General features: G+C 40.9%; 1 protein-coding gene across 1 annotated transcript; it reads right to left on the bottom strand.

The window, feature by feature from the left end:
- Positions 1–210: 210 nt before the first annotated feature.
- On the bottom strand, positions 211–24,320 carry LOC110065292 (PAN2-PAN3 deadenylation complex catalytic subunit PAN2-like). Its single transcript, XM_089289996.1, has 32 exons — positions 24,117–24,320; positions 21,566–21,732; positions 20,601–20,721; positions 20,086–20,160; positions 19,517–19,635; positions 19,174–19,246; positions 18,788–18,856; positions 18,162–18,306; positions 17,898–17,980; positions 17,088–17,161; positions 16,613–16,663; positions 16,221–16,317; positions 15,441–15,519; positions 15,260–15,325; positions 14,828–14,922; positions 14,394–14,522; positions 13,098–13,247; positions 12,902–12,957; positions 12,589–12,734; positions 11,815–11,921; positions 11,198–11,296; positions 10,844–10,977; positions 10,162–10,267; positions 9,312–9,449; positions 8,913–8,972; positions 5,860–5,950; positions 4,744–4,898; positions 3,541–3,626; positions 2,951–3,008; positions 2,286–2,465; positions 1,660–1,753; positions 211–1,008 (listed from the first exon to the last, which is right to left on the bottom strand). Exons 1-32 carry the CDS (start codon positions 24,258–24,260, stop codon positions 833–835), a joined length of 3,423 nt encoding a protein of 1,140 aa, XP_089146122.1. The 5' UTR covers positions 24,261–24,320; the 3' UTR covers positions 211–832.
- Between the last annotated feature and the right edge of the window lie 3 nt (positions 24,321–24,323).

Here is a 24,323-nt window from a genome sequence, read left to right as displayed (position 1 = left end):
CTTGGGTTAAAATTCATTTTTCGCTCGAAAATAGAAGCCGCCAGAAAAGTAACGTTTCCAGGAGCTAGCAAAACCCAAAGTAACGGGTCTAACGGGGAACGTCACGGGATAACCCGATGGATCGCACTGGAAGGATCCCGCGGAGTCCCTAAACTGTACTGAATGCCGTGGTCCAGAGAATGTAAGGGCAGTTTATAATCCCGGAATACGCACAGTAAAAAATGGACTGCTTTATTTTTGCACAATACTTTTGAACATGATTTTGTTTGCTATTCTTTTCCTATGTTATTAGGTAGTTTATATTCTTTTCCTATGTTAATCTTTTTTTTTTTCATTGCCCACTCTGTTGGCGCTAAATGACCAAAACAGGGGTATCAATAACATCCGACAGTTGTCAATGTCTTAAATAAATAATGAATTTTAGTTTCTCCTTAAAAACTTTAAATACTTTGAAAGTTAAGGTCTCGTATCAAAGGACTTATGTGCGATGTAATTGAAGGACTGGTAAGCTGACGACGAACAATATTATAATACAAACCAGAAGAAAATGTAACAACTAGTGGCTCATTTTTTTCAACCTTTACGATCAGTCCAAAGTCTGCCTCAAATACGAACTTTAGCAAATGTTTGGGAGAATCCATGTACTGAGGCGACTGAGCTAACCACAGTTGGGTAATCGCACCCATCTGGTCCTGACTCGTCCCCAGTCTCTTGAGTTCATTGAACATTTTAATAAAACAAGGGAAGCGCGAGCGCGAGGGGTGATTGGGAGATCCTCTCCCCCAAGTTTCGTCCAGTCTTACTCGACCGTCGCCGCTGATATAAAAATTCTTCACTCCGCGGTATTTTCTTCAACTTTCCATCCAGATTTCCTGCCGTCGTCGTAAAGCTGTTTCAAAACTTTTCTAAACTCCCCTTTCGCTGAAAACTGTTCGTATTTTCTGTAAAGTTGTAAAGCTGTGTTGGCATCTTCGGTGCTGTCGTGAGTTTCGGACTGGATTGTTAACCCTGCAATGATGATAGAAATTGATTCCTACTGAATGAATATAAACATCAAGCGATCAATCGATCGATCCATCAATCAGTTCCTTGAATTACAATGGAACACCTATTAAACGGCCACCCTCAGGGAAATGGACTGTGGTCGCTTAAAAGGGGCTGGCCGCTTAATAGAGGTAGAAACAATAGAAAAGCCATCAGTGGGACTTTAGTTGCTGGCCGCCTAATAAGGGTGGCCGCTTAATAGGTGGACGCTTGATAGGGGTTCGACTATATCTATCGAGCAATCCGGTGGCCTCATGGTTAGTGCGCTCGACTCCGGATCGAGCGGTCCGCGTTCGAGCCCTGGCCGGGGACATTGTGTTTTAATCTTGGGCAAGATACTTTACTCTCAGAGTGCCAGCGAATTTAATGCTGGGGGTAACCCTGCGATGGACTAGCATTCCATCCAGGGGGGGGGGGGGGGTAGAAATACTCCTAGTCGCTTCATGCCAAAGAAACCCGGATACCCTCCTGCCTAGGCCTACCTTTTTTTTTACCAATACTTCTATCAATCGAACAATCAAATAGCAGGCAGTAAACTGATCGACGAAATAATAAATAATGAAGATAAGGGAAAGCAAAAAACTGAAAATATCACAAGGACTAAAGAAACGTTACCTAAGAAATACCACGCCAGAAATCGAAGTGAGATGTATCTTTGACGAGGAAGATGAAAGAGTTCTACTGTGTCAAATACTTGTTCCTTTGGTACCTAAAATATACAAGGAGACAGACACAAGATGCTACTGGTCAAAGGGGAGGGGGAGGACGAAGAGGATGAAGAGAGAAAAGAAGGAAGGAGGCGAAAGAAGAGAATACGGAGGATGCGGTCAAGGAATAGGGGGATAGGAGGAGGAGGAGAGGATAGGAGGAGGAGAAGGCGGGGGAAGGGTAGGGAGGCGTAGAAAGAGGTTGTGGAAGATGCAGAAAAGGAAGAGCGTGATAGGAAGAGGAAGAAGAGGAGGAGGAGGAGCAAGAGGAGAAGGGGAGGAAGAGGAGAGAGATGGGGAAGACGGAAAATGAACCACGGGTGATAAAGAAAACCGACGACAGCAACTTCACTACAACGATGGGGACCATTACCACAAAGACAGCAACAACAACAACAACACAAACAAACTGAACAGTAATAACAAACAATGGAGAGTTTCTTAACAGTTTTCGTAGGCCGTTTCACAACATACAGCAGGTACGTGGCACATCCACTGTGTACTACCTCACGCGTGTTTACTTGTACTACGCACCAGGATATTAATAACTCTGAAATCTTTCTTCAGGCCATGACCAACGAACTTCACTTTCCTGGCGACTAAAGCTTTTAGTTTGCGATAAGTTGTCTTCAGTGTGGTGAGATGTTTGGAGGACATGGTGGCGTCCAAGTCGCCTGGTTTAATGCCGGAAAACTTTGTAAGATAATCAACAACCTGAAAAGGACAACTTAACGATTATGATATCTGAGAAACAAGTTACTTTTACTTGATTTGGCAGAAAAAAAGGCTTGTTGATGATATGATAAAACTACAGATAGACCCCGCTAATTCGAACGCGGTTATTTCAAATTCCCTGTTATTTCGACTGAGCTCAAAACCATTTCCTTGGATTTGTCCTTCAGTCATTAGCTATTTCGAGAGTTCGTAATAGCAGGATTCAACTGTATTTATTAATCAATTCATTGCTTAAGGTAGAGTCCTTGATCTCCTGGCTTTTGACCGAAATCAACACACTTTGAAATTTAAAGAGTCTTCCGTGTGAGCTTACGGCCCAACACTCCTGATTTTACACTATCGTACCTAAGTACTATGCCTAGTTAAGGTGAGGTACATGTCATCTTATCGAGATTTACGAACAACATTATCAAGCGATGGTTGTTAAGCCTCTCCCGACCACACCCCTCAAAAGACACACTAACCTGTTCTGTCGTTGATATGTAGTCATCTATAAAGGGTACGCCAGCTAGCGGGCCATCACTATAAAGAAAGAAACATTGCTAATATCAAGGAATTTTATCCGACAAACGAATCTTCCTTCTCTGTGTTTCTCTAGAGTGAGAGCTGAGTTTGTATTGAAATTTCGTGAGTCTAAGGAAGCGAAATTCGAGGAAAGAAGTGAGTCCTCTGAAAGAAAAAAGAGTGCGCGGTTGGTTCATTAAATAAGTTTGCGCATAATGTAAGCTCCAAGATAGGCTTCCACGCAGACGCTGTTTGGGCTCGTCACGCAATCTTCCTCCTTCACGAAGGAGGAGGACGATTGCGTGACGAGCTTAAAGAGCGTCTGCTTGAGTCTGCGTACCGTGTAAAATTAACCAGTACGATATATTATTTTGCGCGTTTGCACTGCCGACACTTGTCACGAGAAACGTGAACGGCAGAAAAACTGATTTATAACTAACAATTAGAGAGTAATGTCAAATGAAATGTGGGAAACCTTATTACGGGGCAATCTAAAACTGAGCAGACCTTGTTCAAAATGATGTGACTCATGGCTTCAGTATTGTCTTACCCTCGGACAACAGTAACACGAGCCACACTCATCTGACTCGGTTTTATTGTAGACCGCGTACCATCGCATCTTATTTCAGCCTCCTCCTAAAAAAGGCACACACAAGAAAACAAGGGCAAAGAATTTCCAAGTTAGCCTTCTAGCCAGAAATTGCTTTGACTCGTCACGAGACAAGTCCTGACAAGTTGTGCGTGACTCGTTATGTAATTTAAGTGAAGAGAACCTGGAAAAACGGGAATGAAGAACTACCTCAAATTCCATTTCACCTATATTTCGCAGAATAGAGGCACGATTGAAATAAAAAGATGTGTATTCACTTTTCTTTTTCAAGGAACTAGAAGAAAGTCGAGCGCTGTTAAAACGGTGGTACAGCCACTGTTCCATATTATGAAGTGAAAATATATACCTCTTAGTAGCCGAGTTCGAGGGTCGTACTGTACTGTAAGTTACGGACCGAGTTTTTTCCCCATCGATTTATGACCCGCGCGCTTCGCGCTCGAAGGGAAAAAAAACGAGAATCCGTAACTTACCGTACAGACGGAGAAAACGAGGTTAGTAAGATATTTATTATATCTCTACTATGTGTCTGACTGGTTCGGGAACGATTTCTATTCACACGGAACGGCTTCAAATTTCTGACGCACCTCGAAAACAAAACGAGTTAATTTAAAATCGTTGTTAAGTGACTTTTAAGTCGTTCGCACGGTTTAATACACAGTTTCAGAAGTAAAAGAAAATTTTAAACTTTTACTTGCTATAAAAGTTAAGGACACTTGGCGATAAATCACGGAACATTTTGGCAACTAAAACAGCTTTAAATTTTAGCGGGCCGCACAGCAGAATACGGCCCGCTAAATTGACCAACCACAACGCGCGTACTAACTGAGTGATAAACTAAATGTCGCTACTCTCCGAAGAAAAGGTCTTGGTCCGTTCAAAGTTCCCACCTACCATTTGGTCAAGTTGCCCTACCAATCCGCCAAGTTGATAGGACACACTGTGACATCAGGTTGTTGCCCAAGAAAAGAACTCAAAACTCTAGAACAGGGACCGCTGTCAAAGAATTCCAACACACTACCCAACTGAACGGTACGTCTCTAACAACAACCGAAAAAAAGGTAAAAATGTCGGGCCACAGGTAGACCCTCGGGGTAAATAACTCACAGAACACTGTGTCGAAGACCCGTGGGGACAGCTTCGCACCTGATTCAGTGTAACAAATTCAGCGTCCAACCCCACTAGATCTCCCTCGTTCGGCAGCTCATCCGTTCCTAGGGGGGTAAACTCCCGGGAGACACTTCCTCTTCTCACCAAGGAGACGTCTTGATACAATACACTGTCATCGATTCTTTGACTGACTGTTGTAAAAACAAAACAAGAACATTTCACAAGTATTCGTTTTGCTTGCGAAACAATACATTGAAGTGCATGGCACAGACTAGCGTGCATGGCAGTATAATGTTCGCCTAATTTTCGTTTATGCAATCCTGAATTGCCCTATATTACGAAAATATGACTACCACCGACTACGGCCACGGCTACACGAATTTCTCGAAGAGGCATGAGTCGAGTTGATGTGCGCACGTCGTCTCTGAAATATTAGGGACCTTACGCATATACGACGGCGACGGCGAGGACGACGCCTAGTAAAATGTGTTTCTATTTTACTTTGGAATTTCGCATTTATTTGGAACTGTCCAGTGTGTCTGTCGGTATTAAAACTTGCCCCTGCTGAATATGCTACGAATGCGTTCAATTCCAAATAGAAATATGAAAAATTAGCCGTTGTGGTCACGTTCTGCAAACGCAGAATTGGGTCATTTCACGTTGTTGTTTTGCAGAGGACGGCAAAGAAATGTACCAAGAATTGCACAGCCATTGTTTTGCTCATTAAACCTTTTGTTTAGTGACGTTCTCGTTGCCGTCGCCGTCGTGTTTTGCGTAAGGTCCCTATTGGGTTAGTTTATTAGTTTTCGCCGCGAATCATATTTTGATATATTTCCTCCTTTGATCTTGATTTTCAATGTAGATCAGTATTCTAGACCTTTATCTTATTTTAAGAAGCGTGTGAGTTAATTCCGATGAAGAGAAACTACAGCGCATGCTAAATTGTGCCCTTCGCTTTGCTGTCTCCGGTTGTTACGATAGGAGCTACGTCTAGCAAGCAGCACCGTTCAGCTCTCAAAATTGTATGTACTTGGCAAAGATCCTTTCGAGCGACACAACCATTCATCCAACTATAGCTATTGAACGGTAATCTTCAATCAAAAATGCTGTATTATTTAACTTTTAGATACAGATTGGGTCATGTCTGCTTACTTGTGGTATCGTGACGACTGTTGATGTCTCTTCGTGTGAACACAACGGCACACGGGAGTTTCCAATCCAGCGAAAAATGAACCGCATCGCTCTGCAGGGAAATCATGACGTGAGTTAATATACCGTAAAATTCCGAAAAAAGCCCCGGGGCTTATATTTTTCAAAGGACCTTTCTGAGGGACTTATTTTTGGAAGGGGCTTATATTCGGAGGGGCTTATTATGGGAGGGAAATTTCCGTTCAAAATTGGCTGGGCTTATAACTGGAGGGAAATTTTGTCAAAAGTTTTGAATGTGCAACTAGTAATATTAGGGGTTTTGGCTAGAAATTCGTGACAAATTAATCGCACTGAAAATGCCAAGTTCAAACACAACGGCAATAAACTTTATTACAACGGAAATACAGTAAAAACGGTAACGTAGTTTAGGCTCAAAGTTCATGATAACTATGAAAGCTCATATCGTTCTTCATTAGTTTCCACTGCGTCAGTGGCTTCAAGATCTTCCTGGTTTGTATAATTGACGATAATTTCCAAATACAAGCCCCCGGGGGCTTATATTCGGAGGGGCTTATTAAAGGAGGTATTTTTGCGTTTCCGATTTGAGGGGCTTCTATAGGGAGGGGCTTATACACGGAGAGGCTTGTTTTCGGAATTTTACGGTATTCTATTTCCTGGAACAAAGACACATTAAAGACCGTTCCGGTGGGACTACTCATTCTAATTTACAGTTGACTTAAAATACCTAAAACGAAACAGACAACTCCATAAATGAAATACATAGATGTGCTTATGGTTTTGTTTCAAAATCGAACGTACTTTATGTGGTTTTACGATTGCAGAGTTCAACAACTGATCAAGAAAAACTATGACAACGTACTTCAAACAATCAATATTGTGATTTTGCTACTACAGCCAGTCAGAAGAATTAGAAGAATCGTGATTGGGCACATGCCAAGTTTCCCGCGCTGATGGCACTATTATTATATGATTTACACCCTTCCAACCAAATGTGCCCCATTGAAATCCTCGAATGGTGAAGTAATTCAAGACAAGGCCAAGCAACTCGAAAGATGGGTTGAACACTACTTTCAGCTCTACGACCATGAGAACCTAGTCTCCGCAACTGCACTCGACCAGATCGAGAGACTGCCAAACATGCCTGAACTAGATAATGCCCCTACTCTAGAGGAGCTTCTAGGTGCCATCAAAGACATTTCATCCGGCAAGGCACCAGGATCAGATGGCATACCTGCAGAGGTCTTCAAATGTGGTGGTGACCAGCTTCACAATGTGCTCCATCAGTTGTTGTGCAAATGCTGGGAGGAGGGAGCAGTCCCCCAAGAGATGCGAGATTCTATCATCACAACCCTGTTCAAGAACAAGGGTGACCGCAGTGACTGCAACAATTATCGGGGCATCTCTCTCCTTTGCGTTGCTGGCAAGCTCTTTGCCCGTGTGGCACTCCGTCGCCTTCAGCAGCTTGCAGAAAGAGTGTACCCTGAGTCTCAGTGTGGTTTTCGATCCCAACGCTCAACGGTTGATATGATCTTCTCTGTGCGACAGCTACAAGAAAAGTGCAGGGAACAACAGTCTCTTTTCATTGCCTTCATCGATTTAACTAAGGCTTTTGATCTGGTTAGCAGAGATGGCCTCTTCAAGATCCTGCCTCTCATCGGCTGCCCGCCAAAGCTTCTGAGCTTTCTGGAGTCTTTCCACAACAACATGCACGGTACTGTTCGATTCGATGGCAACATGTCAGAGGCATTCAACATTCGCAGCGGAGTCAAACAAGGCTGTGTACTGGCTCCCACCCTCTTTGGAATCTTTTTCTCAGTGCTCCTGAAACATGCCTTTAGAACAACAAATGCTGGCATTTTTCTCCGTTCCCGCACTGATGGCAAACTTTTCAATCTTGCCCGACTCAGATCGAAAACCAAAGTCAGCCAAGTTCTCCTCAGAGACTTTTTGTTTGCCGACGATGCAGCTCTGGTTGCTCATAGTGACGACGATCTCCAGAACCTCCTCAATGGCTTTTCGAACGCCTGTGATGACTTCGGCCTAACCATCAGCCTCCAAGAAACCAAAATCACGACTCAGGATACAGAGGTTTCCTCCTCTCTCTTCATCAAGGACTATGCACTTGAAACGGTCAACAGCTTCATCTACCTTGGTGCTACTGTTACTAGCACCACCTCCCTTGACACCGAAATAGGAAAGAGGATTGGGCACGCTGCAACCAACATGTCAAAGCTTTCACAACGTGTTTGGGAAAATCAGAAGCTCACTACTCGCACCAAAATGGCTGTCTACAGAGCCTGCATCATCAGCACGCTCCTCTATGGTAGCGAGTCCTGGACAACGTATGCAGCACAAGAAAAACGCCTGAATGTGTTCCACTTGCGCTGCTTGCGGCGCATCCTCTTCATCTCCTGGCAGGACCGCATTACGAACAGTGCTGTCTTAGAGAGAGCAGGCATCCCCTCCGTATACACCCTCCTTCGCCAGAGACGTCTGCAGTGGATTGGCCATGTACATCGAATGGATGAGGGCCGCATTCCCAAGCAACTCTTGTACGGAGAACTAGCACAAGGAAAAAGGCCGGTAGGACGACCGAAGCTCCGTTTCAAGGACGTGGCGAAGAGGGACATGCAGGCCATTGGTCTTCCAATCGATTCGTGGGAGACTCTTGCCAGTGACAGGAGTGCGTGGAAAACAAATTACACCGAAGCCCTACGAGAGGGAGAAAAGCTTCTGCACATCACAGTGGACACCAGGAGAGAACGTCAGAAGGCCAGGGCCCTTGCTCCACCCACTGATTCCACTTATGTCTGTGGTTCTTGTCACCGCATCTGCCGATCACGAATCGGACTCCAAAGCCATCTCAGAAAATGTTTAAGGAAATGTACAATTACTAACACGCTAAAATTATGGACTAGATTGTCCGATAATGCCAATACCAATATACACCCTTCGTATGGTATTCACATCAGAAGCGAACTGAACTGTGTGTTACTGTACTGTTGCTGCTGAAAGCAACAATTCTCTCTCCATACCGGTGATATGGGAGTGATAGCAAAATCGTTGAAAAGGTACCACTGGCTGCATGTGACGCCCTGAAAAGAAGAAAAGATAAGATAAGAACTTTTATTTAAGTGTCAAAGTATTTAGCCCTAGCGGACTAATTGGGGACACTTCTATGCACTTGAAGCCTGACTTTCAGTTTATCACCTAAGTGCGCTGTCGGTCCACACGAAAACGAAAAGCCAGCGTTTTCAAATTCCTGCGGTTTGAAGAGCGTTTTCGAAAAGCTCCGTTTTCGCGACGGATTAGTGTGGACGGTAGGCCTAACCGTAGAAATAAAGCTGCGTTTTTAAAATTTCTCCGGCGTAGTGTAGACGATACCTTAAAGAAGATAAAGATTGAAATAAATCATTAACTAATAATGTTCGTACCTCCTTTCTGCTGTGGTAGGTTGTTCCAACATGTATGTGCGCCACTAAGTTTCCACCAGACTTAAAGTCCTGTACATGGCCCACAGTAGCTAGCAAGTCATACACGATCTCGTTCTCTGAACATTTTACCTTCTGATTCTGCAAAATAAGCATGAAAGAACAGCTCTTAACTATGTTAGCTGTCAATCTAAACTGCACATTGATCCATATTTATGATTGTGAAATTTTAACCAATTGCAATTAAAATCTCGATTAACATTGCGATGCCAGATTGAAACTGCGATACTATGACCCTGGTTAAAAATCAAAGATCCCCAAACGATTTTTTGAGACCTCGCAAAGATTCTGAAAGATTTGGATGGCTTTTAAAAAAGAATTCAGCGACCCTTCCAAAAATGTATAGCAAGGTTCCTTGAAGATAATCGAGGGTTTGAGGAGATTTTCCCCGGAATCTTCAAAGATCCTTGGGAATTGTTGCGAGACGATTCAGGACCCTTGAGGATTATCGCAATGCCAAGAGGTTCTTTTCCGGCAAAAGTTTCTAACAGCTGGAACTTTGTACTGGCATAGCAAACGCAGTGAAATCTGGCAGAAGCCCAAACTTTTCCAAAACTTCCATTACAACTAGATAACTTAGCACATAATCGTGAAGTTCGCTTACTTTTCAACTTTTTCACCCGCATTTCATATGTACATATATGATTCAACGGTCATATTTGCATTTTCACGAGAGTATCTATCAAATATGTTACGTTTAAAACAACCTGACCCACGGTCGTCAAAATGACTGTGAACATGGGCGAAATAAAATTAACCACTCTCGAATTCAAATAGTTGCCAGTGTACGTACCTCATCAATCTTGGTCACTTGTATTTCACCGGAATCAAAAGATATCTTTATTGATAATGGAATCCAACCAGTTACTTCCTCCTCTTCGGTATTGACCTCCGAACGTCTAACCAAAAATAAACTTAAGATAAATAACCAGAAAAATAGCCCACATTATCGTTTTCGAAGGGTCTGATATCGGTTTCCGCTGTCCTTACTTGAATAAAACGTTCTAGAACGAAACAAAACGCTGGGCCTAGAATTGCGCATATGTCAAAGCTAAGATCATTTCGATTTCACATAAGTTTTCGAAAGTTTCCAGCACGATTATTCGAAACTATAACGTTTTGAAGTATTTACTTTTCATAGCGTTTTCTAAAATTTCGTTTTCGATGAAAGCTATCAACGTTTTTCATCGTTTAAGCGAAAACGATAGGCTAAAAGGGATTACAATTTTGCGTTTTCAAACGAGCGGATGATTTAAATATAAAGCGGTACATGCAACGCGTGGGGTATCCGCGAATATACAACGGCTCTCTAGTCTTCTTATTGCAAAATTGAAAACCGGCGGATGATTAAACTGATTCAACAAGGTGTCACTTTTTGCTCGCTCAATATTCCCCTCAATCTAAAGATGCATGAAATGTCAAATATCTGTCGAGAAGGGAAAGAATTAATTGTGCGAACAGAGAAATTTCCATACCCGTCCTCTGAAGCAGCGTCTCTGTCGTGTCTGAATTTGCAGTCAGGTCTGGTACAAGCATTGCCATATCTACAAGCACGACCGGATGATGGAACGACTGTGGGTTTCTCTTCAGGTTTTGGCGGATCTAGCAACTGGGAAAAAAAGGCAAGAGCTTTAACGCCGCGTTTGATTTGTGCGTTCGCGTTTTCTTTTGTGTTTCTCTTCACTATCTGAGAACCTCGGCCTAGCTATCGTTGGGAATTCACAGCATCGGTATTACTTCAAAAGTCGCCGGCAAAGCCTGATTCTCAGACGAGAATCAGGTCATCGTGAGTCCTGAATAGTGGATTAGAGATGTCTAGTCATATTAACCTGCTGTTGCAATCTCCAAAAGTCAACTTCTTTCGTGTGTTCCATGCCACAGTTGAATGCTAAGATATCTGGTAGCTTCTTAACTTTACGAATTTGAACCTGCGACGGAAAAAGAAAGTTGTACCGAGTTGATAAAACTTCTACAAAACATTTTAGTTCCTAACAAACTATTTAAACAAACGAAACTGGCCATGCACTTTCATCCTTTCAATTCCACATGTATCGCTTCTCCCAAGAATTCACCGCAAGAAAGAAGAGCCGAGGTTTCTTTAGTGGTGCTTGCAATTAATACCCGATCAAATATAACTGAAACAAATTTAAAACTACCCAATCTGCGATTACTGCTAGAATTCAAAACGTATCGTGAAGCGAAGAACTGCCAAAAGCGCGAGCCACGAGAATCCTAGTCCCTTCTCGTTTTAACCTTTGATTTGTAAAATAAATAAATTTCGTAAGGTACTTATTGCAGTCAAAGACTAACATGGCTTGCGAAGAACAACTTATTAATTAAAGAGTTTATCGAATGGCAACCGTAATGGCTGTTACACTGCAAAGGGAAAACATTTTCTACGCGCGTTAGTTCAACTGATATTTGCTCAGATCTTCACAACACTTACTGTAGGCTGGTATCTGGAACACTGCTCACACCAAGCTTGCATGCTTTGTTCTCGGCACAAACTCGATAACAACACGGACTCGAAGCTCACAGGACCCAGTTGTTTTTCTATAAAACGACAACAGAAAATAGTTATGTGTCAAATGGCATACTCGGCCTTGTGTGAAAACGGGACGGATAAAATTTTTAGACGAATAATTCGTCTAACCCGACCTTATCCGTCTAAACTGAGCCGCCAGCGAAAAAGTAGTCTGTAATAATAGCAGACGAGTTGTTAACCTGCAGAACAGGCGTAATTTTTTTGCGTATTTTAGGCGAATAGAGGGGAAAGCAAGGCGAGCGCGAAGCGCGAGTCGCGCGTGAGGAAAACTGAGAGCGCGCTCTTCCCCTCGCGCGTGACTCGCACTTCGCGCTCGCCTCGCTTTCGCCTCTGTTCGCCTAAAATACGCAAAAAAATTACGCCTGTTCCGCAGGCTAACGAGTAATCCGTTATCCGTCTAAAATTGCAATTTATTAATATTTCGTTAATATTATTGCGTTCAGTTGTAGAGGGTACTTTATTGTATTTAATTTTTCGTTATATCCAAAGAAGATTTCATTGGAAACTTAATCCGAGTTCGCCGTATTCACAAGAAAAAGTTTGGTTAACATCTTTAGAAAGAGACGAGACCACAACTATAAAGTTGGTCTGTTACGCCCAAGTTCCTTAAAACCGGGTTACACTATAGACAGTTTCTAAGAAAAGCAAGTCAAGAGCGTCCCAATATTTTCTTACCGTCAGACACTTCAGGGTATTCTAGATTGAAGAGCAATGTGGTGGAATCCCTTTTGGACTCTTTACCACAACGACAGCGACTCAGCAGCTGCACATTTGAACCAAACAGGCGATGGATTATGGAAGACTGCTGCGATTTGCTGGACCTACAAAAGAACAGAACACAAGTAAACCTTAATGTCAACACGATGGATAGCAAAATGGCAACTACGTAACGCGTGATCTGATTGGTTGCGGCCTGATTCGGTTGCATGCGCGAAAGGAAATCAATTTTGGCGCCGAAAGTGGATCTGAGGTAAAATATTGTACTCACGGATTTTGTTTCTCTTCCCTTACTCCTTCCGCATTAGCAGGTGGTTCAAGAGTGTCCTGTCGGTGGAGAAGTGGCAAATACCAAAGTAAAGTTGAATTAGGATTGTCTGAGCTGTACATGAACTCAGTCTGAGAAAGACAAAGCGCGCGGCAACTTAGATACTCTAAACGCTTGTCGTAAATCGGCTGTAGTTTACCTGGTGCATTTGTTGAAGAACGAATCTAAACCAACTCTGTATCAAGCGAGGAAAGTTAGCATTTCCGAATGATTCATCAACATCGTTCAAGACTAAACCAAGCGCTGCTGCCTCAGGAATGGTGCGGAAAGCTCGAAGAAAGTTGTTGGCCTGTGAGAAAAGAAAAACACAAGATCAGTTAGCAATGAATACTCGTGAGGCTGTTGTCAACTTTATTGTCTTAAAATGAACATCCACATGGAGCACCAATGAATCAGCCTTGCATAAATTTTGGAGAAGATATGGAGGAAGAAAGTATCCCTGAAGTCATAGAGACTACCAAAAGTCCATAGAAATGATTCCCATTCAGAGGTTATTTGGAAACCTTTTGTTCAGAAGAATGCTTTAAAGGTCACTCCAAAGAGCCTTTTTTTTTGTCTTCGCCTACAGCAAGTAAACATTCGACTTTTTCACTCACCGAAGTTTCAGCCGCTAAAATGACTGCTTTCCTGAAGAAATTCGTCTCGAGAGAAGCGACTTTGGAGGCCGCCATTTTGAACTGTACTTGGCAGCCAGGCCGTGTTTATGTGACGTAATTCCGTCCGACTCGAAATTGGCGGGAAGGAGAAAAACCTGCAACTGACTTTGCATCCTTCACAAGGTCAGTAAAATGTTCTTTTTCCAAGCAATTATCCCCTTCCCTATTTTCACTGCTTTCATTTTCGGAGTTTGGAGCATGTTTGGCCCAAAATAACACGCCTTCAGAGCAGCCATAGCCCCGAGTGGTAGTTAAAAGGCTTGTCGGAAGCCATTTGGACAAAATGTCTTGGACGGAATGACGTCACGAAAACGCGGCCACGCTACTGAGTACTGTTCAAAATGGCGGCAACGTGTCGAATTTTGAGCTTCTTTGGAGACGAATTTCATTAGGAAAACCTGCACTTTAGAAGCTGAAACTTCGGTGAGTGACTAAACTTAGTGCGAGGTTTTTATTATCTCGAGTTTTGATTGGTTCACTGTATTGTCTGTCCTTTGTGATTGGTTTCACAACATTCAATTGAAAACTGCTCTAACGTAAATAACCAATGAGACACCCGAATAATTATGGAACTCTTTATAGTGGAACATTACGAGTGTTGGGTTGCCATTCTTGAATCCGACTCAAACGTTTTTTTTTTCTCGGAGCCACCCAAAAGAAAGGACGTCCATTTTCTCAGTTTAATCCAACTTTGATGAAACTGCATAAAAAGAAAAGACCGGTCATTTTGTAGGACAGTATAACTTATGATTGAAGGACGGATAAAGGGTGTGTGTTACCTGACAAGTTTGTCCAGATGACATGTCCAACATGTGAAACAAGAAGCCAAGCTCACAGGCCAGGCAAAATTCACGATGGCACAAGTGATTTTGCATGCCAACTCTCAGCGGCTCGATAAAATAAAACAGCTGGAGGAAATAAAACAGAGCGAGATGTCAGAGTGACATACACAAGAACAAATACTTTAAACTCCTCAATTTTTATAAGTCAGTTCTGTATATCATTATGATAGCTACGGAAACCGAACGTTCCGTTCCGACCAACTGCGAAGTTCAGCCAATTTAATCGGAGATTAACGCACAGCTAGCGCAACATACAACATCTCTCACGTAATATAACGACATATAACAAGGCCAAAAAAGTTTTGAAATAAAACTCTTGCCAGAGATTGATAACTTGTGAAGAATATTTTATTTTTTGGAACTTTTCCTACCTGTAGCATAGCATTACAGTAAGCGTTAGGAATGTGTGTTTCTAAGCCAGCAAATAATGTTCTGTTGTAGTGCTTGAAATCAAAGTCCTCAACACCTGAAAAGGAAAATAAATTGGCGGCCAGCGAGTTAGTCTGAATTTACCGTCACGACACGACACGAAACGAAAAGAAGCAAAACAAAGAAATCCGAACAGATCAACAAATGAGCCAGCAGGGTTTAAAGTATAAGTTTATCACCATTCTACTAAAAGACGCTTGTCTTGGGTTTTCTGTTAGACAGTACAACTTGGGAAAATAAAGAAAACTTGACTTTGCGTCAATTACTAAGTCAACGCTTCAGGAATTAAACTTTTCATTGTGATATCTTTTGACACCAGCAAAGAGAACAACAAAGATACATGAAGGCTTACAAAACGGTGAAACTTAACTTACCAAGTTTAGAGTATTTGATCTCTACTCTTCTATAATGTTTTGGAATAACACTTCCAGGGTCATCCTCTAAAAACAAATGTCCATAGTGTTATTAGTCTACTGTGATCGTACAAACATTCTGTACATTTACAGAGATGTGCAGTATCAAGTCATGGGTATTATTTGGAATAGCTTACAGTACCTCTGTTCATGGGAGAATCTGGAACGGTATTTTCTTCCTCTGGAGTGATCATCGTGGTATCTTTAAGAGGGTATGCTACCTGAAGAAATTTCACCGTTAAAAATGTTAACGAAATTCAAATGAAGATGTACATAAGTGCGTGAGGAAACGGTCGTATTTTTAGAGTAAAAATGTCTACGCGATTAGAAATAAGTCTGTAGAGCAAAAATAAATAAATAAATAAATAAATAAATAAATAAATAAATATTTTAGTTTAGCCTAAATATTTTCAAGTTCGTCATTTGTAATCCGTGTTAATCCGCTCCATTCTTAGCCATCCTTGTTCCTTTATGGTTTATTAATATCTCTTGGTATTTTCCTATCTTAGTTAACTTCTATTTTTAGGTTTGCTTAATTTAAAGGCAATTTTGTACGTGTCCACAATAATTCAAAATGCCGTGACTGACCTCCTTTAAGGAGAGGCTAGTAAATTGGAAGAAGAAACTTCCTGTTTCTAACGGCGATGTAAAACGCACTGTAACCATTTAAAACATTTAGAGATGAACATGACCAATTTCACCTTACACTATTAATAGATTATCAAGCAGACGGGCGATAAGAATAAAAATAATCCTCAACAACGTGACATTGTTGTGATGTACACCAGATTCTCAGAACTATCATTGATGACAGACGGTAAGGAGACGGTAAGGAGAATTCAGATCTTCATCGGACGTGAGACTAAAGTGCTCAGTAAACAGTGAAAAGCAGAACAAATACGGAAGCTCACAAAATTAATACCTGATTTCGTTTTCTGTTACCGGGGTTTGGTGCATAGCCAATGAAATGCCTAACAACCATAGTGCGGAGGATTTCAGGTTCAATTGCTGGAGTAGGTCTGAAACAGAATGAAAAGCTCAGCAAATGCAACCCAAGTCAATGACATACTAACTGTATCACTTACTTACAAGTAGTCTAACAATAATGCATTGTTGTGGTAAAGCTATTATTCTCTTTTTTTGTTTTTTAGTGTTAGTCAGGAGGGTAAAAAAGATAGAACTTCACGTGCTCCCTGCTTAAATCTATTACAGAATGAAGGATTTCAGAGAATTGACTTAAATCATGCTTTTAGGGCAGTATGTTCTTAAGCTTGTACCTTGTGAACAAAAGTACGAAACTTAAAGTGCACCTACCTGTCTGCAGCCATCATATTTTCTTCTGGCCAGTCAGAAAGAAGCGGCCCACTGTGGGAAAAGCAAGCAGCAATAAACAAAACATTGTTTCTTATAAAATACATAATCAGTATTTCGTGTTAGAATGACGGCTCAAGTAGTTTGTGAAAAACAGTCCAAGATGCAAAATTTCAGTTACAGGTGAAATAATTTGAATCCCTTTTGGGAGTATGTGTTTAAACACATGGTGTATTTCTGAAGTCTAGGCTTTGAACGCATGATAAGATGCTCATTTCCCGTGGTAAAAAAATTGCGAACAATTTTGTGATGATTTCCAAAAAGTTCATAACAGCTGAGAAACTCTCATTAGGCACAAATTTCCTCCTTTAATTCCAACAACTAAGATAATTCTGGATACTACAAATAAATTCCAAATGTCCACTAACCTGTCTACTTTTCTTTATGGAATAACAAATATTATATCGAAGTCACTTACTTGGGCATTGGAAGAGGAAAAGAAGATAATGGGACTGAGTAATCATCAATGGCCAGTGGAGGAAGATGAGGGATCTGCCAGATAACAACAAATTATTGTATTGGCCAGAAATTAAAATGTGAAGGAACTTGCAAAAACCATCTGTTATGAGCATAACGATCCATATAATGAAAACTTTATCTTTACTGTTGCAAATTAAAGGGGCTAGGTCAAGCTATTTTAGGTAATTTTGTTTAATTTTGTTAATTATGAGCTCTAAACATCAAATAGGCAGAGCAAAAGCCTTTCATTTGCAAAATCACGGCCACATAACAACTGAGAATGATTTTCCAGCTGTGTAAATGACATTTTGATATAAACTGATATAAATTTGAAAAAAGGTGGGCTGACGTTTTTGAAATTTACCCAAATGCAAGGCATTTTAATCCTCTCCAGTTTTGTCCATCCATGTCCCTTCTTGGTTTTCCTGGGTTTTATTTGAGATCTTCTATAGTTTTGAGCCGTTTTTGTGATATTTTAGTTAATTCTATGACCATTTGATCAGTGCTGAAATTGCCTAAAATTGCATGACCTAGCCCCTTCAAGGATACATGTAAATTTGCCTGTTCTCCGCCAATCACAATGAAGTCATTTTCTCAGTCATACAGTACAGGCAAGAAATATAGTTTTTGGTCAACTAAAATGTAAATGCAAGAGATAGGTGATATCAAATGCTTTGTCTGCAACTCTGTTCTTACTTGCAAACTTTCTGAGGAAAGGAAACTGAAAACTCTGATCCTAAAGGTAGAAAATTGCAACCCAGTCACTTACTGGATGTGCAAACTCTGTAGGCCTTGAGTATACGTTGTATGTTACTTCTTTTTCCTGGGTGTCTCCCCAGAGATGTGTATTACCTGTAAATGAAAAATCACAAGAGTTTGAGGATTGTACACAATCTTAACAGTAATCCACTGTACAGATACAACTGTAAGAAATACCAGCCGTATACTTGTGCAATGCAGTTTTAGCTGCATATTGTAGTTACAATAAAGTAATAAATTCAATATATGCCACCCATCTCAATACACAAATTACCTCCTGCATCTCCAAATACCATGACCTGGCAGGTAGCAGAAATGTCAAAAGTTGTGCATAAGGTGCCGTGAGTGTTCACATGATACACCATCATTGATGACTGCGTGACCAGACCACCTGGCTCATGAAGCTGGAACTGACCACTCTGAGGGAATATTCAGATATTTATGACTCAATAGACAGGAATCAACATCATAGACAGGAATTAATATGTAATTACTGATAGTAGTCTGAGTAGGGCCAAGTGGTCCATACTGACAAGCTTATTCCAGTCTCTATAACATTAAGTGACTAGGAGTATTTCTACTCCCCCCTGGATGGGATGCTAGTCCATTGCAGGGTTACCCCCAGTATTGTATTTGCTTGTTCCCACTTATACACCTGGGTAGAGAGAGGCACTGTGAGAGTAAAGTGTCTCGCCCAAGAACACAACACAATGACCCCCGCCAGGGCTGGAACCTGGACTGCTCAATCCAGAGCCCAGAACATTAACCATGAGGCCACTGTGCCTCCCATAATAGTACTGTATATAAAATGTCTCATTCAGTTGAAAACCACTCAACATGAAAAAAAAAAAAGAAAAATAGATGATGAAGGCAAAGCCAAATGAGTGTGACTGTACTGACCTGAGAAACTACAGCTACTCTTGATGTAAATGCAGGTACAAATTTTAACATCAGTGGATCAATGGCAACCTACACAGTCAAGCAAACACATGTAAGGCACCAGACAGTGTGTTGTTACAGTTAATGCTTTATGTGTTCGTCACCCTCTGGCTGAGAAACTGAAACAAGAAACATTTTTCTACTTTCTCTAAATCTATTTTCAGTAATGTGGCATCATTCATTGAGCCATTTGTAGCTGAATGTTATCCTTGGCTTAGAAGTAATGACTTGGCATTTATATACAGCACTTCTGACTAGTAAATTAATTCGGTATGTACCTGTAGTAGAAGCTGCTAATGGAGTACACAAGGATGAGCTAAATATTATATGACTTCATACAATTTTACCTGGAGAGGGAGTGCTCTCAGAGTTCTGAGATCATACACCATCAGGAATCTATCTATTGCCAAATGTCCCATCCTACAAGAATAAGGTTAAGGAGGAGTTATGGTCCTAAATTCAACAAGTTAATTAGATTTAAGGTTCAGTGAATAGCTAGGTGAATATCTTCCCCTTTTATGAGTTTTTAATTTACATGTCATGGAATTCATGCAAAATGAAACTTACATTGTCGTGAATAAGAAATTTCAATGTAAGAGGTCATTTTGTAACAGACGCAAAATCCAACCATATATAATGGTTTATTAGTCAAAACAATATGGACATGAATCAGAAACAAGGATACTGCACCTTGAACAAAATCCACAAGTGACCAAAAGATTTCCTGATACATCAAAATCTGACAAGGTGCCTGTGTGTGCCTCTAGGACTTGCTCACACTTGAGGGATGAAGGATCTCTTAGTCGCACCTGTTTAGTGAATGAGATAACATACTGGTCAATTATCCCCAACATAGCTAATCGTGAATTATTGATTTTTCATTTGAAATTATGTTTGTCAGTACACATCAGAGTCTTGGGTTGAATTTATTAATTTCTAGATAGAGTAACCCTTAGCAAAACAGGGCAAATAAACTGGGCAGATTAACAGCATCATATCTACAGAAAGTGAATTTATAATAACAGTGTACTCCTACAGAGCCTCTTTAGAACCTCACAAAAGCTCCATTAGCTACAGAGAACAGACAAGACTATCACAATAACACATGTCAGAGGGGAAGGGAAGGGGTAGAAATCAATCATCAGAAATCAGTGGTTAATTTTTTTTCAAGAAATAAAGCTAATACCAATTTCAGATCTTCTCTCTCAGGAGTACACTATGTCATAGACTGGCATGCAGAAATGCTTTTCCCAATGTACCTTGCCTGCTGTATCTCCACAGCAAAGATACCGATTTGATTGCTTCATAACAACAGTGCCAGGATCCACTTCAGTCTAATGCAAATATAAAGTACAACAAAATAATCAACAACAAATTATCAGACACTGATAATTTATGATCTTAGTCAGCTACTCTGCTTGGTTATTCTAACTTTTAATTTCTTTGGCAAAGATTGCAAAATCATCTGTCTACTCCAACAAATAAAGCTGTCTTCTTGAAAACGTTGCGGCAATTCTGTACATAACTGCTGTTGGTGGAGAGACTTCTGTGTACTTACAGTGTTGAGAAGGTGGGCCTATACTGAAAGTCATGTGTTTAGAAACTGGACCCCTCAATAGTATGTGGGTCCACTTTACTATCTCATAACAGAAGTATTCTTCCAAAAATATTGAGGCACATGTGGAAATATGGATGACATATTTAGACTGATATGGAGCATTGCCTTCCACTGAAGAGACCTTACTGAGAAGAATTTATTGCTGTTATTTATTACCTTATTGCTGACCACTCCTTTTTTCAAGTCAACTTCTAACATCAAGCCCTGATGTCCAGCCACCCACAAGTGAGCCTCGTCCCTCTGTAGCATACACTGTAAGTCTGACAGCTCTGAGCCACTGTATCGGATGAAGCAAAAACATCAGTCCATAAAATGACTAATTGATATCATTTTTTCAATTCCTGAAAAAGGCCAATCAAACTTGCGTAAACATCAATATTAAAATCAATTTCAACCTTGGAAAAAATCCCGAAAAATAGAGAGCAACATTTTGAATATAAATACACATTACTTTTAAAAAAACTAAACATCAAAAAGTGTCTGAATTTAATAATAGTAAACCAAGGGTTTCATTAAGGGCCAGGCACTGGGCAAATTGAACTGCTGTGAGGACAGTTTTGTGTGCCTGGTTTGACCATCTAGAGACTTTTACCAGCCTGTGAAAACTAGTTGCCCTCCTGCCGAAAATATTAATGAAACCCTGTTAAGCTGTCCAGAGAGGACATGCCTGCAAGGTGCAGAATGAATAACACACAAACTTTAGCATTCTCTTGCATTCTTTTAGCCTATTGGAATTTTTAGCAAGTTAGGGTCTGTAATGTACCACCTTAAGCCATTTTAAAATCATGTTTGCTGAGGCATTAACTATTTCTACTGAACTTATGGCTCTGTGTGATGGATGTCAATACATGTGTGGGAGTGAGGGACCCATGGCAGATAAAGTAGGCCAATCAGGTATTCCAGCACATCAGAGTTGGTTGACTTTGTCAGCCCCCAAGCTCCTAGGCACCCAATCTCTACTTGCAAGGTACATGTACACACTATTTCTAAAGAGATGACTCCATTACACATTACTCCTGAAGACCATTTCATTACTACAAATGTAGTCTGAGAGATAAAATTAATTACTGACAATGATTAGATATTAAATAAATAATCAATTACAACAGATATTTACTGACCTGAGGCTAAAGAGTCGAAGTCCTGCACGAGCTGAGTAGCAGAGTTCATTACTTGTGAGAGAAAGTACTCCATGATCATTGGCTGTCACATCACGGATTTCTTCATGATGAACTTTGAATGAGGTGTACTTTTGAAGTTCTGGTCCAAAGTAAGAGGCCAAATAGCCCTGCAAGTAAAATGAAGGGCAACATTTAATTAAGGGACACAAGATGTGTGAGGGGAGCCTGCCTGTGCATTTAGCTGTTAAACAAGATGGCAAAAGTTATAAACTACTTTTTCCAGGGCTGACATTTTTTGCTCTGAATGGGGTTACTGCCTTATCATGATGGAGCAGTTCACAGGTCTCTATACCAGAGAAACAGTGATCCCCTCGTCTGCCAAGTTGTGGGTTGAGTGCATGGCTAGCAACCAAGCCATTAACCTTGTTAAAAGTTTGCTGTTGCAGAAACCAGAAGTGTTGACAGAGATACAACACAAACTGGGGTTGTTGCTGTTGGGAAGTGGGAAGAGCAAAGGTTCCATAGTAGCCCCTACGAAACTGACAACCCTTACTTGATGGAATGTGAGGACTATGATTGATTCAAAACACACAGCACAAGTTCAGGCATTTTACTTTCACTAAATCAGTTTCCTTCTTAACACACTTATATAATGAGGGTTCTGGGACACCCTTATTTTCCCGAATCTTGGCTCCTAGAGTAGGTAAAATAACTGGTGTCCAAGAACTCTCATTATATATGTGTGTGTGTGGGTGCAACAGCAAGGTCATGCAATGACATACGTTTTCGAATCTATCCAGCCATGTAATTTTTCTTTTGAAAACCCACTGGCGCCCAACTCGATTTTACAATGGTCAGTTTTGTCCCAGGATTATTTTCTATTGAAGAAATATGTTGCTTTTGTATGAACAGCATAATGGTTGCCTCAAGATTCTCATCTGACGTCTGATTCTGTGTCTTTCTTGACTGAGATCATTTTGTGATGACTGACATGGCTGTACATGTACATGAACCGTTTGCCATTGATATAGGTGCTTTCTGCTTCTTCGGTCAAACTGACAGAGTGGATCACTTCATATTCGAGCTGAATGTTTGTGAGTTTGTCATGGACCAGGTTTGTTGGGTCAGAACCTTTCACAACCATTTTCAGACACGAGCTGATCAGAGAGCATGTGTGGATAGAAGATGCTGTGGTCATGCAGAATCTTGTGATCTAGTGGGAAGTGGTATTTGTTACCAACAATCTCAGTCAGATTATTTTCCTTGTTTATGCCTCAGGTTTTTTTGTCCCTGGCATTTGAGCATATTTTACACAAGTCTTTGCTCTAGATCCCCCTGAGAAACATATTTTCGCGCCCTTCTTTAGGCAGGAACAGATCCTCGTAAAGTTTGCACTGGTCAAACGCATTGGTGTCTTGCAAGATCTCCTCAGCAAACTTCACTTTCATCCTTGAGACAAGAGCCCACGGGACATTGTTGACAAGGAAGTTGTTTTCGTGGCCACTGAAGCACAGTGCCAACGAACCCAGAATGAGAACGATCCTGTCTTCAAGCTTGGGCACGGCAATTCTAAGGGTTTCCCCAAGTGACCCCTTGTTGGGGTTCAAGGTGACCCTGATGCTTTACCTGGTTGGCCTTTAGACTGTTTGTTGTTTTCTTTTCGTAGGTATAATCTTTGCCAATTCTCTTCTTTTCTTTTCATATCCCACCAACTTCAAATATTCCTCCAAATGTAAGTTTACCACTGATTCATCGACCTCAAAACTAAAGAACTTGGTAAATTATTGACAACATCATCTGGTAAACAGAAAGATGTTTTTTTTCTCCAGATTCGGCACACCAAAAGGCCACCACATAACTGATTCCCTTCTTTCACCTTCGATAATTTTTGGGTTCTTCCTGCTTTGATGAATAATTTGGCCCTTTTTGCCCATGACCCATGGATGTTTGCTGTTTAAACAAAGGCAATGCATTTCTTCACTAGAAAGTAATCCTGGGACAAAATTGACCTTTGTTAAATCATGTTGTGCACCAGCGGGTTTTCAAAAGAAAAATTACATGGCTGGCTAGATTTGAAAACGTACATCATTGCATGACCTTGTGGCTGCACCCACACACATATATAATCAGGGTTCTTGGACACCAGCTATTTTACCTACTCTTGGAGCCGAGATTCAGGAAAATAAGGGGTGGCCCAGAACTCTCATTATATATGCGTGTCCTTATCAGTCCACATAGATCATCTTAGTCAATTGTCTTCAAGTGAGTATCACATTCTTTTTCATCATTGTACGCTAGTTCACGACTTTTGGTTGGTTCCATTCTGTACATTGAAGTTTCAACTATTTTTCGTTGTTTGTGGGGCCATACAGATGATACATATCGGTTCTTTGCCCATGGTATAAGACTTAGTAAAGAACAAAATAATTTAATATCTGACAGCTTGCATTATTAAAACCACCTAAAAGATTACGAGTTCTTCGAGTCTTCTTGTGGAGAAATTAGCTAAGAAAACATACATGTACATGGCTACAGGCTACTTTATACCCACCGATTGATTCCCCGTCCAAACCAATTCTTCAAGAGGATCAAAAAGGACAGCTGAAACGCCAGAATGGTCTCTTCCTGTGCTAAAAACACTACGAATTTCTTGATATTCCTCTCTCACAACAGCGCCGCCATGATTGAGATCCATCTTCGTTTGGGTGATTGTTCAGGACTCTTACATAACGTGAAACTTATTTCCACGCTAGAGCCC

Source organism: Orbicella faveolata, unplaced genomic scaffold (genome assembly GCF_042242905.1).
Source record: "Orbicella faveolata isolate gen_17 unplaced genomic scaffold, um_ofav_v1 contig_1, whole genome shotgun sequence".
Taxonomy (NCBI): domain Eukaryota; kingdom Metazoa; phylum Cnidaria; class Anthozoa; order Scleractinia; family Merulinidae; genus Orbicella; species Orbicella faveolata.
The sequence above is the reverse complement of the archived record's forward strand: the minus strand, read 5'-3'. Positions and strand labels throughout refer to the sequence as shown.

Bases quoted from the DNA above. Each gene is read 5' to 3' on its own strand.
- LOC110065292 (XM_089289996.1), bottom strand. From the start codon at position 24,260: ATGGATCTCAATCATGGCGGCGCTGTTGTGAGAGAGGAATATCAAGAA. The intron at 12,958-13,097 runs GTAAACTACAGC...CTCCACCGACAG, and splicing joins TTCTTCAACAAATGCACCAG to GACACTCTTGAACCACCTGC. The intron at 8,973-9,311 runs GTACGAACATTA...TCTTCTTTTCAG, and splicing joins CCTACCACAGCAGAAAGGAG to GGCGTCACATGCAGCCAGTG.